Below are 13,123 nucleotides of genomic sequence, written 5' to 3'. Positions count from 1 at the left end.
CTTTGGGAGAAAATAAGTGTTTTTAGGAGTGAAGCAAAATGATTTTTAAACTAAAAAAATAACTTTTGCCCAAAAACTTTTTGAAAATCTTTTGAAAAATACATAAAAGCACTTTTTAAAAGTTTGGCTAAACACTAATATCGGCTCAAAATCTTTTTTTTTTTAAATTAATTGGCCAAACCTAATTCGCTTTTAGCCAAAAGTACTTTTTTTTCAAAAATACTTTTTGAAATAATAGTTGTTTTTAGAAAACAACAAAGCAATTTATAAGTCAATAATGGTGAATTCATTGCCACATACGTACCAACCGAATAAGCGGGGAGCAAATGAAATTATTGTATAACAAAAAATGTGGACCCCATCTTCAAAATTTTAACTATATAGAAGCATGGGTTTAGACCCATGCTTCGTCATCCGTCCATTAAAAAAAAAAAGGGTGGGCCCCATACTACAAAACACCAAGTAATATATAAATTAAAAAATAAAATAAAAATAAAAAAGTGAAACCCACCATCTCCAAACTCACGAGAAAAAAAGTGGACCCCATATTAACAAAATCAAGAATATCAAAAAACAAAAAAAAAACATATTAAAAAAAATAAATAATGTAAAAAAAAAGTGCGACTTTGTATTCGTAGCAAACACTAATATAATAAAGTTTTAGATACGGAGCACAAACTACAATGTTATATTAATCGTGTTTTGAACATAGTGTATATATATATGTGTGTGTGCATAAAAACAGTGCAAACTAATAATGTCCAAAAAAAAAAAAAAGGTGCACCTCATATTAAAAAATCAAATAATATTGATGTAATTTCCAAAGTATCCCATTAAGTCAATAATGATGGATTCATTGCCACATCGTATCAATCCATTAGTGAAAGAATCGAAATTATTGTACTGAAAAAACATGGACCATATTATTGCTTTTCTTCAAAAGGTTAAGCGATCAAAAAATTTTATTTTTTTTTTTTATATTAGCGAGATCTAATCTAGATATTTATTGTGTATTTGCTATTCCACCATGTCATTTATTTGTTATGTTTACTAAAATAAATATACATAAAATATTTATATTTAAAATAAGATAGAATTTAATTACTTTTTTATTTTTATCCTTACTCTAATAAATGTGAAAAGAGATTAATGTCGTAAAAAAAAAATATCAAATGGAGATCAAATAATGAATAAGGTAAATTAGTCAAATTATAATTCTAATCGACGTTTTCTTAAAAAATCATGCAAAGACAACATGACAAGTAAAATGAAAGCTAAACCGAGAATATTTACCAAAAATTAAAAAATAGTATTTATTCGTTTAAATAGAAAATCAATTTCTACTTTGTTTCGTTTTAAACATGTAAAATTAATTTAATAATTTGAATTAGAATTATCCAAATCAAAATTTGATAAAAAATAATAAGTATTTTACACCTTTAAATTAATCGAATTAAAATTAAAAGTATCAACTGATGCTTAAATATTGCTATTGTTTTTATCTCAAGAGAGGAAAATAGTTTTCTTTTAAACAAGTCTTCTCTTTTAAAAAATATTAATATTTTTTTTTTCGATTTTGTATTAAATGTAAACATATATAATAAAGTTTTAGATACGGACGACAAACTACAACGTTATATTAATCGTGTTTTGAACATAGTGTGTGTATATATATATATATTATACTATCCAAACACAATTACATACACATGTATACACTATAATCTAAAGTGTTGGTAGGTGTTAAAGACGGCGTAGGCCGTCTAGTATTAATAAATATGTGGAAGGCCATTCCTTTTTTGTTTTCCACAGAGGACAGGGTTCGGCGGGGGTTTGAATATGGAAGTAGGAGGGGGTATTTTCGTAACTTGAAACAATCGGTAGATATTGAATAGTACATCCGAACCAAAAGTGTTGTGGGCGTGCCACGCAAACACACTTCCATTTTCGCACAAAGTCAGCTTTTTAAAAAAATCTCTCTCTTCTCTCTTTGTAGGGTTAGGGTTTTCTTAAGCGTGTTATATTTGAAGGAGATCAAATATGATGGTGGAGGGAGTCCCCATTTTTTATTTTAATTCATTCTCTCTTCCCTTGTTCAGCTCAATCATGGCTTAATTCTCCTCCTCTCCGGTAACTTTTTCTTTTTTCTTCTTCCAAATTAACTTTTACACTCTGCTTCTATTTTTGCTGTTTTTTCTCTTCATTAGCTTTTTTTGTATTTAAGTTCGAATATCAGAAACAACCTCTCTACAGGTCTGCGTACACTCTACCTCCACCTGTGGGATTACACTGGCTATTTTGTTGTTATTGTATTTAACAAGGAATATTTTCTTTCCTTTTTATGCTTCTTGCTTTATTCTTAAGTTACTTGATTTTGAATTCTGGTTGGCAAACTCTGCTTATTTCACCATTGGAATACTGATAACTTTTCTACATTTTAGTGTTTTTCTTAGGAATTATGTGCTTTTTCTATTATTTTTTATTGATTAATACTCCATTCGTTCCAATTTAACTGTCTTACTCTCCTTTTTGGTCTGTCCAGAAAAGAGTGTCTCTTTCTAATAAGTTTACAATTCAAACACCATACATGGCAAGTTTAGAACCACCTAATTCAAAGGACATTTTAGTACATTGCACACCTCTTTAATTTAGAACTACAAGACTGATAAGTCTCCCTCTATTTCTTGAACTCTGTGTCCAGTCAAGTTAAGACACTTAAATTGGGACGGAGAGAGTATCTTGAACCAAGTTCGTGGACAACTTGAATATTTTCAAAATTTGAATTTTTCTTACATGAGTTGAGTGTGGCCATACTGGAGTATGATTGTGTTTAAATTTTGCGCGGAGTTGAAGTAATGAGTTTGCACAATTTTTTTTAATTATTCTGGTTCAGAACAACTTCAATCAGTTGAAAAGAGGAAGGATATTCGGTCCTTTGATTTTACTCCTTATTTTGAAACTATACTGTCGGATTGGCACACTCTTATTCTACTTTTATGCCTTTTATTTCTGTGAAGGTGGCGGTCCTGGTATGGAAATGTATAATGTTCCTGAACAAGGACATGCAGGTGCTTATATGGTAAAGTTTGGGGCTACTGATCATTAATGAACTTTTTTAGACATTGTTGCCTTTAACATGTCCAGTGACATTCGATGCTCATTTATTCTTGAATGTGGTGTTTTATGAATGATAAGATGGTTGGATCCTTGTTAACAGATTCAAGGAGCAGAGCCAGCGCAGATCACCAGTCCGCTGCTTCAAAATTTTGAAACTATGTTCAATGAAGGAGTGCCCGAGTTTGTTGTTGATCAGGGATTATATTATCCTACTACCACCAATTACGGTTACCTCTGTACAGGTATGGGTTGTGTAAATTCTATTTTAAATGACATTCATTGCTGCAATCTCCTTATTTATCTTAAAAGTTGTTTGACTTTGTTAGGATTTGAATCTCCCAGCGACTGGGATGACCACCAAAGAATTTTTGGTCTGGATGGTCAAGATATTCAGTATATGGTTAGTTCATTCTCAGTTTTATGTACTTACTAAAAAAATTCTTCAATTTTTCTGTGGGCCAGCATCTTTATTAAACTTTGTATTTGCTAACTTCGTGTTTGTTTCCATTTCAGGGTGCACCAAATGAAAATCTCCCATATTTGTATTATACACCTAACTATGAATATGCAGAGTCTGCATATAACCCGTATAACCCTTACATCCCTGGTGCTGTAGTAGGAGTTGATGGCTCATATTTAGGGGCACAACAGTACTATACTATCTCCGCTTATGAAAACAATGTGTCTTCACCTTCGTACTTCCCGGTTGTGCTACCAAATACATCTGATGTTATGGTAAACAGAGCAGACACGGTAATTGAGAGTAATATATCTGCTGCTAATAGAGCTGATGGTTCTCGTCTCAAGCATAATTTGTCTTCAGCATCTCCAATCTTCACCCCATCTCTGTTACGGCCAGCTTCTGGTCATAATAACTTTAACAGGGGATCTGAAAGTGCAAAATATAATGCTAGATCAGGCAAGCAGCCCGTGATGCATGGAAATATTGCTTCTGATCGGTTTTCCATTCGCCCCTCGGAAGTACACACTGTAAGGATTTATCCTAGTTATTGGTATTTCTTCTCAAAAAAATATTTCCAGTATTGTGTTTTGGCTTTTGAGAGGGAGGGTATTGCATGGTTTATCTGTTTTTATTCTAATTTCAAAATTTGAATTGAACTTGTTTTCTTTTTGACTTTGTTATCTTTTCTTTCTACTTTAATGGGAGTGTGGCCTGCGCGTTGCTTCGTGAGTTCATATCTAAATTCTTTGACAGGGTAAAGTTTCTCAAGCTACAAGAAGTGTTGGGCATGGGAAGGCGTTGTCTAATCATGTTCAACTGAGAGCTTCTGTTCCTTCGAGTAACGACTCGTCTCATCTTGGATCTGGTGCTCATGAGCGGGTTAGCGCAGGAAAAGGTGGCCTTCTGTATGGGAGAGTGCCAAATGATGTGAATGTTAGTCCTGATTCATTGAATGAGCAGAATCGTGGACCTAGGACCAATAGATCAAAAAATCAATTGGTTGTTAAAGCCTACACGTCAAGAGCAGGAAACGTTGATGCACAAGGGAATATTGTTATTCATGCTGATGAGTATAATAGAGACAATTTTCAGTTGGATCTTCTGAATGCCAAGTTCTTTGTTATTAAATCATACAGTGAGGATGATGTGCATAAGAGTATAAAGTACAATGTTTGGTCTTCTACGCCTAATGGAAATAAAAAGCTCAATAGCGCTTTTGAAGATGCTCAGAGAGTTCCTGCTGGAGATCCAAGAGGTTGCCCAGTATTTCTCTTTTTCTCGGTGAGTGAATTACTCCTCCCAGGTTTGGTCAGTTGTTAAACATGTAATTAAGCTATTATTGTCCGCGTTGTCTGCTTAATGTGCGCATCTTTTCATTTTCCAAAGAAATTCACTGAATTAGTTTGGTTTTTGAATATGAACAAAGGTAAATGCAAGTGGGCAGTTTTGTGGCGTTGCGGAAATGACTGGCCCTGTCAACTTCTATAAGGACATGGATTTTTGGCAGCAAGATAAGTGGAGTGGTAGCTTCCCTGTGAAGTGGCACATCATAAAGGATGTCCCAAACCCTAACTTTAGGCATATTATATTAGAGAACAATGAGAACAAGCCAGTGACTAACAGCAGGGACACACAAGAGGTTTGTTACTTATTTGGCGCTGTGATTCTTATTTTCTTTACTCTTGTTTAATTATTGACGTGCTGCCTGTAATTCTTTTTCTGGGTTGGTTGACCAAAAAAATCGAGTTGGTCGTCCTTATGTTTTTTTAAAAAACATAGTAGAGGAACTGCAGTTCCATATGCAGGTTTGCATATGCGTGAGGTGCTTATCCCTAAAAAGTATTGTATTTCTGGTTAGATATCGATATCACTTTTTTCATGATTGTAGTATTGCAACATTACTTATTTTCTTTAGCTTTTGTTCATTTCATCCTTGTACAGGGCCCATCCTAATATACTCTGTAGTCTTTCTCTTAGTTCTTTATGCAGAGCTTATGTGAGAAGATGTTCTTCATAGGTGAATCTAATTACATGAAAATTCGAATGGTCTTGTGTGTCCTGCTAGCTAAGAAAAAATGCAGTGCAAAACACTTAAGAAGTCATCTAGTATGTGCCTGATTATCTGAGTGCAGGAATTTTGAATACCTAGCTATTCAATCTTTTGGATGGTCCATTGTAAAAAATATATTATTCCAATGAAACTGGTCTTTTTACCTTTTTGATTGACGCGGAAAGCTTGACCTCTTATCTTGAATTATTGAACTTATATGCCTAACAATTCGAAGTAATATAGCCTGATACTGCTTTATAAACTCTAACTTGACCAGTTATCCTATAAGCTAGCTGTTTGACTTTTCACATATCATTAAACATTTTTCTTCCAAACTCAATATAATAAGTTATTTATTCAATTACTCAAAGCCTGTTTGGCTTAGTTGAATATAAGGGACTTTTAAGTACAAAGTGCTAAAAACACTTTTTTAGGTGCTGGAGATGAATTTATGACTAAGCAGATATGTGTTTTGATTGAAGCATTGGAGCCAAAAATAAGCAGTTGATATGTTTAGTAAAAAAGTTTTGATACGCATATTTTTTTTTTTTTTTTTGGTGAAATGGAAGTAGTTATATCAAAACAGCATCATCAAGTTTTGATATGCATTCTTTCGGTTAGAATGATTGCAATATCCTTGAAGCTGTTAAAATTAAAATTGAGTTTACTATTTCCGATTGTAAATGAGCTTATTGTTTCAGATTAAATCAAAATGAGTTGTCTCTCAGTTCACCTGAAGTTATAAATTTAGTAGATAAGATTATTTTTAACTAGTATACATTAGTTATTTTAATTTAAATACCATAGAATAACTGGTTATAAAAAAGCATAAACTAACTAATAATTTGAACGACAATTCAACATTACGAATATCTGGAGCAATTATCACAACCATCCAAAAAAATATAACAATACTAACAGAGAAGCAATTGTATACCAGCTTCAATCATCTCTGTAATGAATTTTTCACGTAAGCAAATTCTTCTACCATTCAAGAACACCTTACAATACTGACAAAACCTACATGCCCGTCGTTAGTCATCTCCTATCAATATTTCTATAGAATTGAGGAAGAAAAAGTAAGACCAAATACAAAGGCAACGTTAAGATCGGCTTAGGAAGAGAAGGATTAATGTTAGGGTTTCTATAGCGAGGGAAGGGTACCCGCAAAGGTGGCTGAGTTGGTTGAGCAGGTGATCTCCCAGATAGGGGTCTCAAGTTCGAAACCCCCTTCATGCTTTCTTGGTCGAGCTCGTCGCACGGGGCTTGCCTTGTTCGGTTTACCTCTCCTGCTGCGGGCTACTGCACTGGATCTGGGTTTACCCTGTGCGTACCTGAAGGATAGCGGTTGCAGGTCCCCTTGTCATAAAAATAGCGAGGGAACGGTATTTAGGGGTTTATATTAAACAAGTGATAATATATAATTACTTGGTCAAGCTTAAAAAGCCATAAGTTGGGCATTCCCGATATATAGCTTGTAGCTTGTTTTGGCTTAAAATCAAATTGTGGTGTTTGCCAAAGACCAAAACAAGTCCAATAGTGCTTTTTAGCCAATGGAAACACCCTGAGTCTATTTTTTAGGAGATAGTTTCATGGTTGATGGTACCAACAAATACTGTCTATAAGAAGTATCATGGTTTTGCTTGTTACAAAAATGGGTGGGATTTAGTCCTTTACACATGCAAGTAATCATGAACTCCAGCACATTATCTAATGCATATACAAGTTTTGTGACATTTGAACTTTGCCAAAGAAAGGATGGAACTTATCCTTAGAACTTCTACTGTTCCTTTCTATCACAAGCTGCCCAAAATATCCATTATGAAGTGCACACAAGTTGGCCTGGACACCACAGTTATAAAAAGAAAAACATTATAAAATACTTTTCCCATAAGTTCTTTTGCTTTTTCCATTGTTCAGCTCAAATCACGATGATAACTTTACATATCCCTATCTATATGTGGACGGTAGAAACTTTAGTTACGGTTATGTAATAAAGGAAGCCATGAAAGTATGAGGGTATGAAAAACTTTGTGGCCCATATGTTATCCCCGTAGAAGTTCTGATATGTGTTGGAAAGGTTGATATAGTTGACAAGTGGAGAAAGAGTACCTTATGTATCAATCCATGGTGATTAAAGGTATTAACAGATCATGAGGTAGACCTAAAATCAAATGAAAGTTGTCTAGAAAGACCAGTGATCTATTAGTATTCATGTAGACTTAGCCAAATGTAAGGTACACCAGAGGAAAAGGATTCAAGTAGCTAATTTCAATTAATTGGAATCAATTAATTATGTTGGTACGCTTCTTTAGGTCCATTAGTCGCAGGATCTTTTAGCCTTGTTAAGAGGTTTATATGCAAAACAAAAATGTAGAGAATTTCTGGTGTTGGACAATGTGAATATTGGATTGAGACAGGCCTTCGGCTCTTTCCTAGTCTGTTCGAGCATTGCATCTTTCAAGCTCCGGGCATCACCCATGCTGCCACAAACAGACTGTGGAACACATCAAATTCACCAGTTGAATCTGCAATGTTAGATGGTTGACAGATTCACTGTTTTCTACAGAAGTAACATACACTGCATAGTTGCATTTCCCTTCTTTGAAAGATTGTCATGTGTGCAGCAAGTCTTATGAAATGTTATCTAATCCAAATCCAGCCAATTTTGTTGGTGCATTGTTTTCCGTTCTAAACTTCCATGGCCACTGAGGCTTCTCTATTTGTGCGGCCTTCGACAACCACTCCTAGCTTTATTAAGCTGAAAAGTCTATCCCTTCCCCTTCTATTGCAGTGATTCTAGCTTATGGTCCTCTAACTCTACCTTCAAAATTGGAAATTAGTGGTCTGACAATCAACTCCTGTCCCTTGGCAATAAACGCAAGAATTGACACTCTCGTGGTATTTCTTTTGATAAGTTTTATTAAAAGCATCAACCAATGGCGCGGAAAGTCATCCTAACAAAAAACAATATGTTCTTTAAATTTCAACTTTGAAGAGTTGGATTAATATACATATTATTCTATATTGGATGGTGAAGCAAGTCGGTTTAATTGTAATTTGATTATTACAATGCCAGATTCATAATTGTTTGAAATGTTTTTATTTTCTGTAAATTGTACTCTTCATTTTAAAGAAGCAAGTGCTTCACTTCTCGCTTTTTGCTTCAAACCATGTAGATCTTTTTTCTTTGCTCCTCTTTTTAGAACACTGTTTGATGATATTGCAGTTGTTTATTTGTTCCTAAGTTGCACGGACTCTTCACTTTCAATGACGCACCTGTGTCTGATTCTCCAAAAATACACTACTTTTGGAGAATCTGACACGCACCTGTTGACATTTTTGAAGAATCCGAGCAACATATATCTGTTCCTGGTCAGATGTCATGTACTTCATTGTTTTGATGTCGGAGAAGTTTATGATTGACATTTTGTGTGAACTTGAAAGGCATTGAGATTCCAGATATAAGAAATGTGTTTAGAAAGTCTGACGTTTTTCTATTAACTTGCAGATACACTACAAGAAAGGCATTGAGATGCTGAAAGTGTTTAAGAATTATGCATCAGGGACATCTTTATTAGATGACTTCTTGTATTATGAAACTAGACAGAAGTTCCTGCAGGAAGAGAAAGCTAAGCTGCTAGTGAGGAGCTATGAAAATCCATTTTTTGTGCCTGTATTAGATCCTCCACGCAAGCTAAATTCTATTTTTGATTTCCCTTCGAGTGAAGGTGAGACGATATCTAAGCACAATGATTCCGAACACACTGAAAATTGTGTGGTTCCTGCAGAACTGGATTTTATAGATTCCAAAACCAACAAAAAGAATGCAAGTGATGGTGACAAATTCATGGTAGATGAAGATCGCAATACTGAGAGTGCATTGAGGATTGCTTCCTTAACAATCAATCCGAAGGACGTGAAATCTCAGACGCCAGAGGCTGAATGCACTACTGCTGTCACTCTGGCAAGTGCCGAGTCAGTTGATGTTGTCACTGTGGGTTCTATGCCAATAAAAGTTAATGGATTTGCTGAATCTTCTGGTTTTATATCGATTGGAACAATTCCACTAGACCCTAGAGCTCTCCAGCGTGACTGAAGCAAGTGGATCTGGAAAAATTGTACCCAAGTGATGCAAGCGTGAAGTCCAAAAGCACTGAACAGAGTTATTTTCAAGCTGTGTATTATAATTGGTCTGTTCATAGTTGATCTGCAATCTCTTTTCTTAGGAATGTCATGGTCATTTCTCTTTTCACCAAGGGCGTGGTTGAGGTTCTAATTTGGAGGTTATATTGGGGTTGGATGGTTGGTAGTTTTTGCTTGAAATTCAATGTAAGTTGTCCCTTTTATCATTTTGTTTCAACAATTTCAGGATATGAAATACTGTCCTCATCGTTAAGAGGAAACAAAGAAAAATAGATAAATGCTCAGCGCAGTTGTTTTTCCTTTATTTGCTGTTATACATAACTGTGCTTTTTGCATCTCACTGGTGGACAAAGGTTTCTTCCTTGTTGCTTTTATTGAAACTAGTTTCTCGGTGCGTGTTTTCCACGTATTTTCCATGTTGTATCCCATGTTATAGTTATTAAGCTTGTGAGTAGAAAATATATCTTATGAAACACCAACTACACTATTAAAATGTATTTTCATATCAATGTTGTATAAATGCTATATAACTTAACTATAAATTAAATTATTCCTTCATAGAATAGTATTAATTAATAAGTTAATAACACCAATCATAAATCTTTGAGAGATGACCTAACTTAAAGTAGTAGACTTCTATTTCCTAATAATTGTAAATTGTTACAAACGATTACTTACTGGAAAAGAACAAGTTTAGCTTGTCTTTTTTTTTTTGTTTTTTGTTTTTCCATCCACATTATTGTCATGCTATATCTAACTTTGGAAGTGTATTTATATGGAATCCGAAATACCTCTTTAGCCAACGACATACCCAGTGTGATTCGATAAAAAAAAATGGAATAATTTATTTTTATGAAATTTTCTGATAGTATTTTTTTAAATTACTTTTATAATATTATTATTTGTGTAAAAATATTAAAAAAAGTTATGGCGCATTGACAATTCATTAAATTTGGTAGGAAATTTCATTTAGACATTTGAACTAAGAACCTATTCCAATTGAGCATCGAAATACCTGATAATGTGTCATATTAGATATTTTCCACTCAATTTTGGAAAATCTTTGTGCGTGTTCTCAAACGTCTATTATGTAGACAAGTTAACCACTTAAAATATATCACCTCGCTTTTACACATCAACTCAATTGGAACAAGTCTTAGGTTTTATTGCTTATTGAGATTAATGCGTATAATTAGAGGGAGTGTCATATTTTTCTGTTAACTTATTTATATAATGGGCTTTTGAGAACCCACACAATTTAAAAATAAATAAATATTAGGCGTGTTTTATTGGAATATTTGATTGTGTATTCAGGTGTGTAATTCGAACAGACTATGTAGGCGTTTGGCCATGAAAACCAAATACTTTTCACTTTATTTGGAATTTTGAATTTGGAGTTGAAGATGGAGTTGTGTTTGGTTATAATTTTTGCAAAGAATATTAGGTTGTTTGAATATACTGAAAGTAAAAAAAAAAAAAAAGGCGAAAATAGGATTTTAAGTGTTTTCAAATGAAGTTGTATTTGAAATTTTCATGATCAAACGTTGATTTTCAAATAAAGTAAAAAAGTTTTCCGGAAAAAAGTGAAAAATTCTCATGGACAAACGGGTCCTATAATTCAAATATCCAATTACTAGCAAATTTAAGGTCCGCTCAAAAGTATAAAGCAGCATTATTTGATGCCGTGATGCATGCATGGTAGCACTAGTCCAAAATAACGAAACATGAATCAAACTTTGAAATGCTTGCGTATACACGGTTTTAGTCTTTGAGGTCATCATTTTTCTTAATATAACCACAAAAAACTATCACCGTCTTGTTTATCTTTTTTGATTTTTTATAATAACAAGTTGTTTAGGAACGTGAATTGATTAATCAAACGCTCTTTACTTATTAGTCATTAATGGAAAAATTAAGAGCTTCTTCGTCTGCCAACTGAACATCACATGACTGGTGGACTAGACAAACATACCAAAGTAACAAATCCCGGGTTTACTTTATCTATTAAATAATAGTACTACTTTTCAGTTTGCATTTACACTTTTACAGCCACAAAGTGATAGTGGATGCACTAACTTAAAATTCTGAATTAATCTGAGGTCAGGTTTACCTGAGAGTCAATTCCTCGAATGGTCATTGAACTTGTAGAAAAGTCCTATTAAAGTAACTTTTAATTTTTTTTAGATAATAAGGTCATCAAATTATGCCCTTGTTTCTAATAAAGTAAAACAATCCATTTTTTGACATAATCCCCTTAACCCATTTTTATATTACAAAATTCATTATTTAGGCACAATTTTTTGGTACTATGAAATTCTTGTTCAAATAATATTTTCATGTTTTAATAATAAAAAATCAAATTATTATTTCAAGTTATAAGAATAAAACAATATAACAATTCAAAATTTAAGTATGCTCGAATATTTTCTTTGTTATATCAACTTCTTTTGAAATATTTTAATATTTTTCTATTGCTTAAAGTAGGAAGTTGAACACTTTACTGAATAAAAGTACTTTGACATAATTGAAACACATGAGACGTTATATAGATGCATGATGCATGTAGAATATTTGGATAAATTTTCTCAAAAAAAAAAAAAATCGTGTTGGATAACTACTTTGTAAAAATCAAAACATTTTTAACAATTAGTTGTATATATGCTTTCTAAAAATATAAATATTTATATCAATTGTAATCCACTTATTTGTAGTACTTAAATAAAAAAAGAATATTACAAGTTCATCTCCAAGAAAATAAAAATAGTAAATATTTTTTTTGAAAATCAAAAATTTTATAGATTAGGAAAAATTATTTATAATCAGTTAAAAAATCTACAATTAAGCGTCGTGCTTAATTCTACTATCAGCCAACTATATCCTTTTATTTTCTACTTTAGGCAAAATTTTGCAATATTATAAAAATTTTGTTTGAATTAATATTTTTCACATTTTGAAAATAAAATAAAACTATTGAAATGGGTTATATAATTTAAAAATAAGTTAAGGGGTCTTATGTCCAAAAATGGAATGTTTTACTTTTTTGGAAATATGGCATAGTTCGATGACCTTATTGTCCAAAAAAATTCAAAAGTTACTTTAGTAGGATTTTTCTACAACTTCAATTATCATTTGAGGAATTGACTCGTTTACTTGACTGCCTACATAAACCAAACATCAAATTGGAATGTTAGTCTTTTAAAGGCTTGAAATAAATAAATTAGAATTTAATTGTTACTGTTATTTTCTAATCACATTTTTCGGCTTACCAATCCATGCTTATTTATATTGTTATCTATCAATGATTCACATTTGTTTTTGAAAATTCACAAAAGGTAGGGGTAATATCT

At 32.8% G+C, this 13,123-nt stretch overlaps 1 protein-coding gene across 4 annotated transcripts; it reads left to right on the top strand.

Annotated features, from left to right (window-relative positions):
- Positions 1 to 1,915: 1,915 nt before the first annotated feature.
- On the top strand, positions 1,916 to 10,080 carry LOC132034488 (YTH domain-containing protein ECT3). Of its 4 annotated transcripts, none has more exons than XM_059424870.1 (8): positions 1,916 to 2,130; positions 3,018 to 3,068; positions 3,218 to 3,359; positions 3,444 to 3,517; positions 3,631 to 4,107; positions 4,334 to 4,861; positions 5,007 to 5,219; positions 9,142 to 10,080. In XM_059424870.1, exons 2-8 carry the CDS (start codon positions 3,045 to 3,047, stop codon positions 9,727 to 9,729), a joined length of 2,046 nt encoding a protein of 681 aa, XP_059280853.1. In that variant the 5' UTR covers positions 1,916 to 2,130; positions 3,018 to 3,044; the 3' UTR covers positions 9,730 to 10,080. The 4 variants fall into 4 exon arrangements, with proteins under 4 accessions (XP_059280853.1, XP_059280852.1, XP_059280851.1 ...); XM_059424869.1 differs by having other exon boundaries at positions 3,018 to 3,079; positions 3,631 to 4,098; XM_059424868.1 differs by having other exon boundaries at positions 1,917 to 2,130; positions 3,018 to 3,079.
- The last annotated feature ends 3,043 nt before the right edge of the window (positions 10,081 to 13,123 follow it).

This window comes from Lycium ferocissimum, chromosome 10 (assembly GCF_029784015.1).
Source record: "Lycium ferocissimum isolate CSIRO_LF1 chromosome 10, AGI_CSIRO_Lferr_CH_V1, whole genome shotgun sequence".
Lineage (NCBI taxonomy): Eukaryota > Viridiplantae > Streptophyta > Magnoliopsida > Solanales > Solanaceae > Lycium > Lycium ferocissimum.
This window is presented reverse-complemented; position numbering and strand designations above follow the sequence as displayed.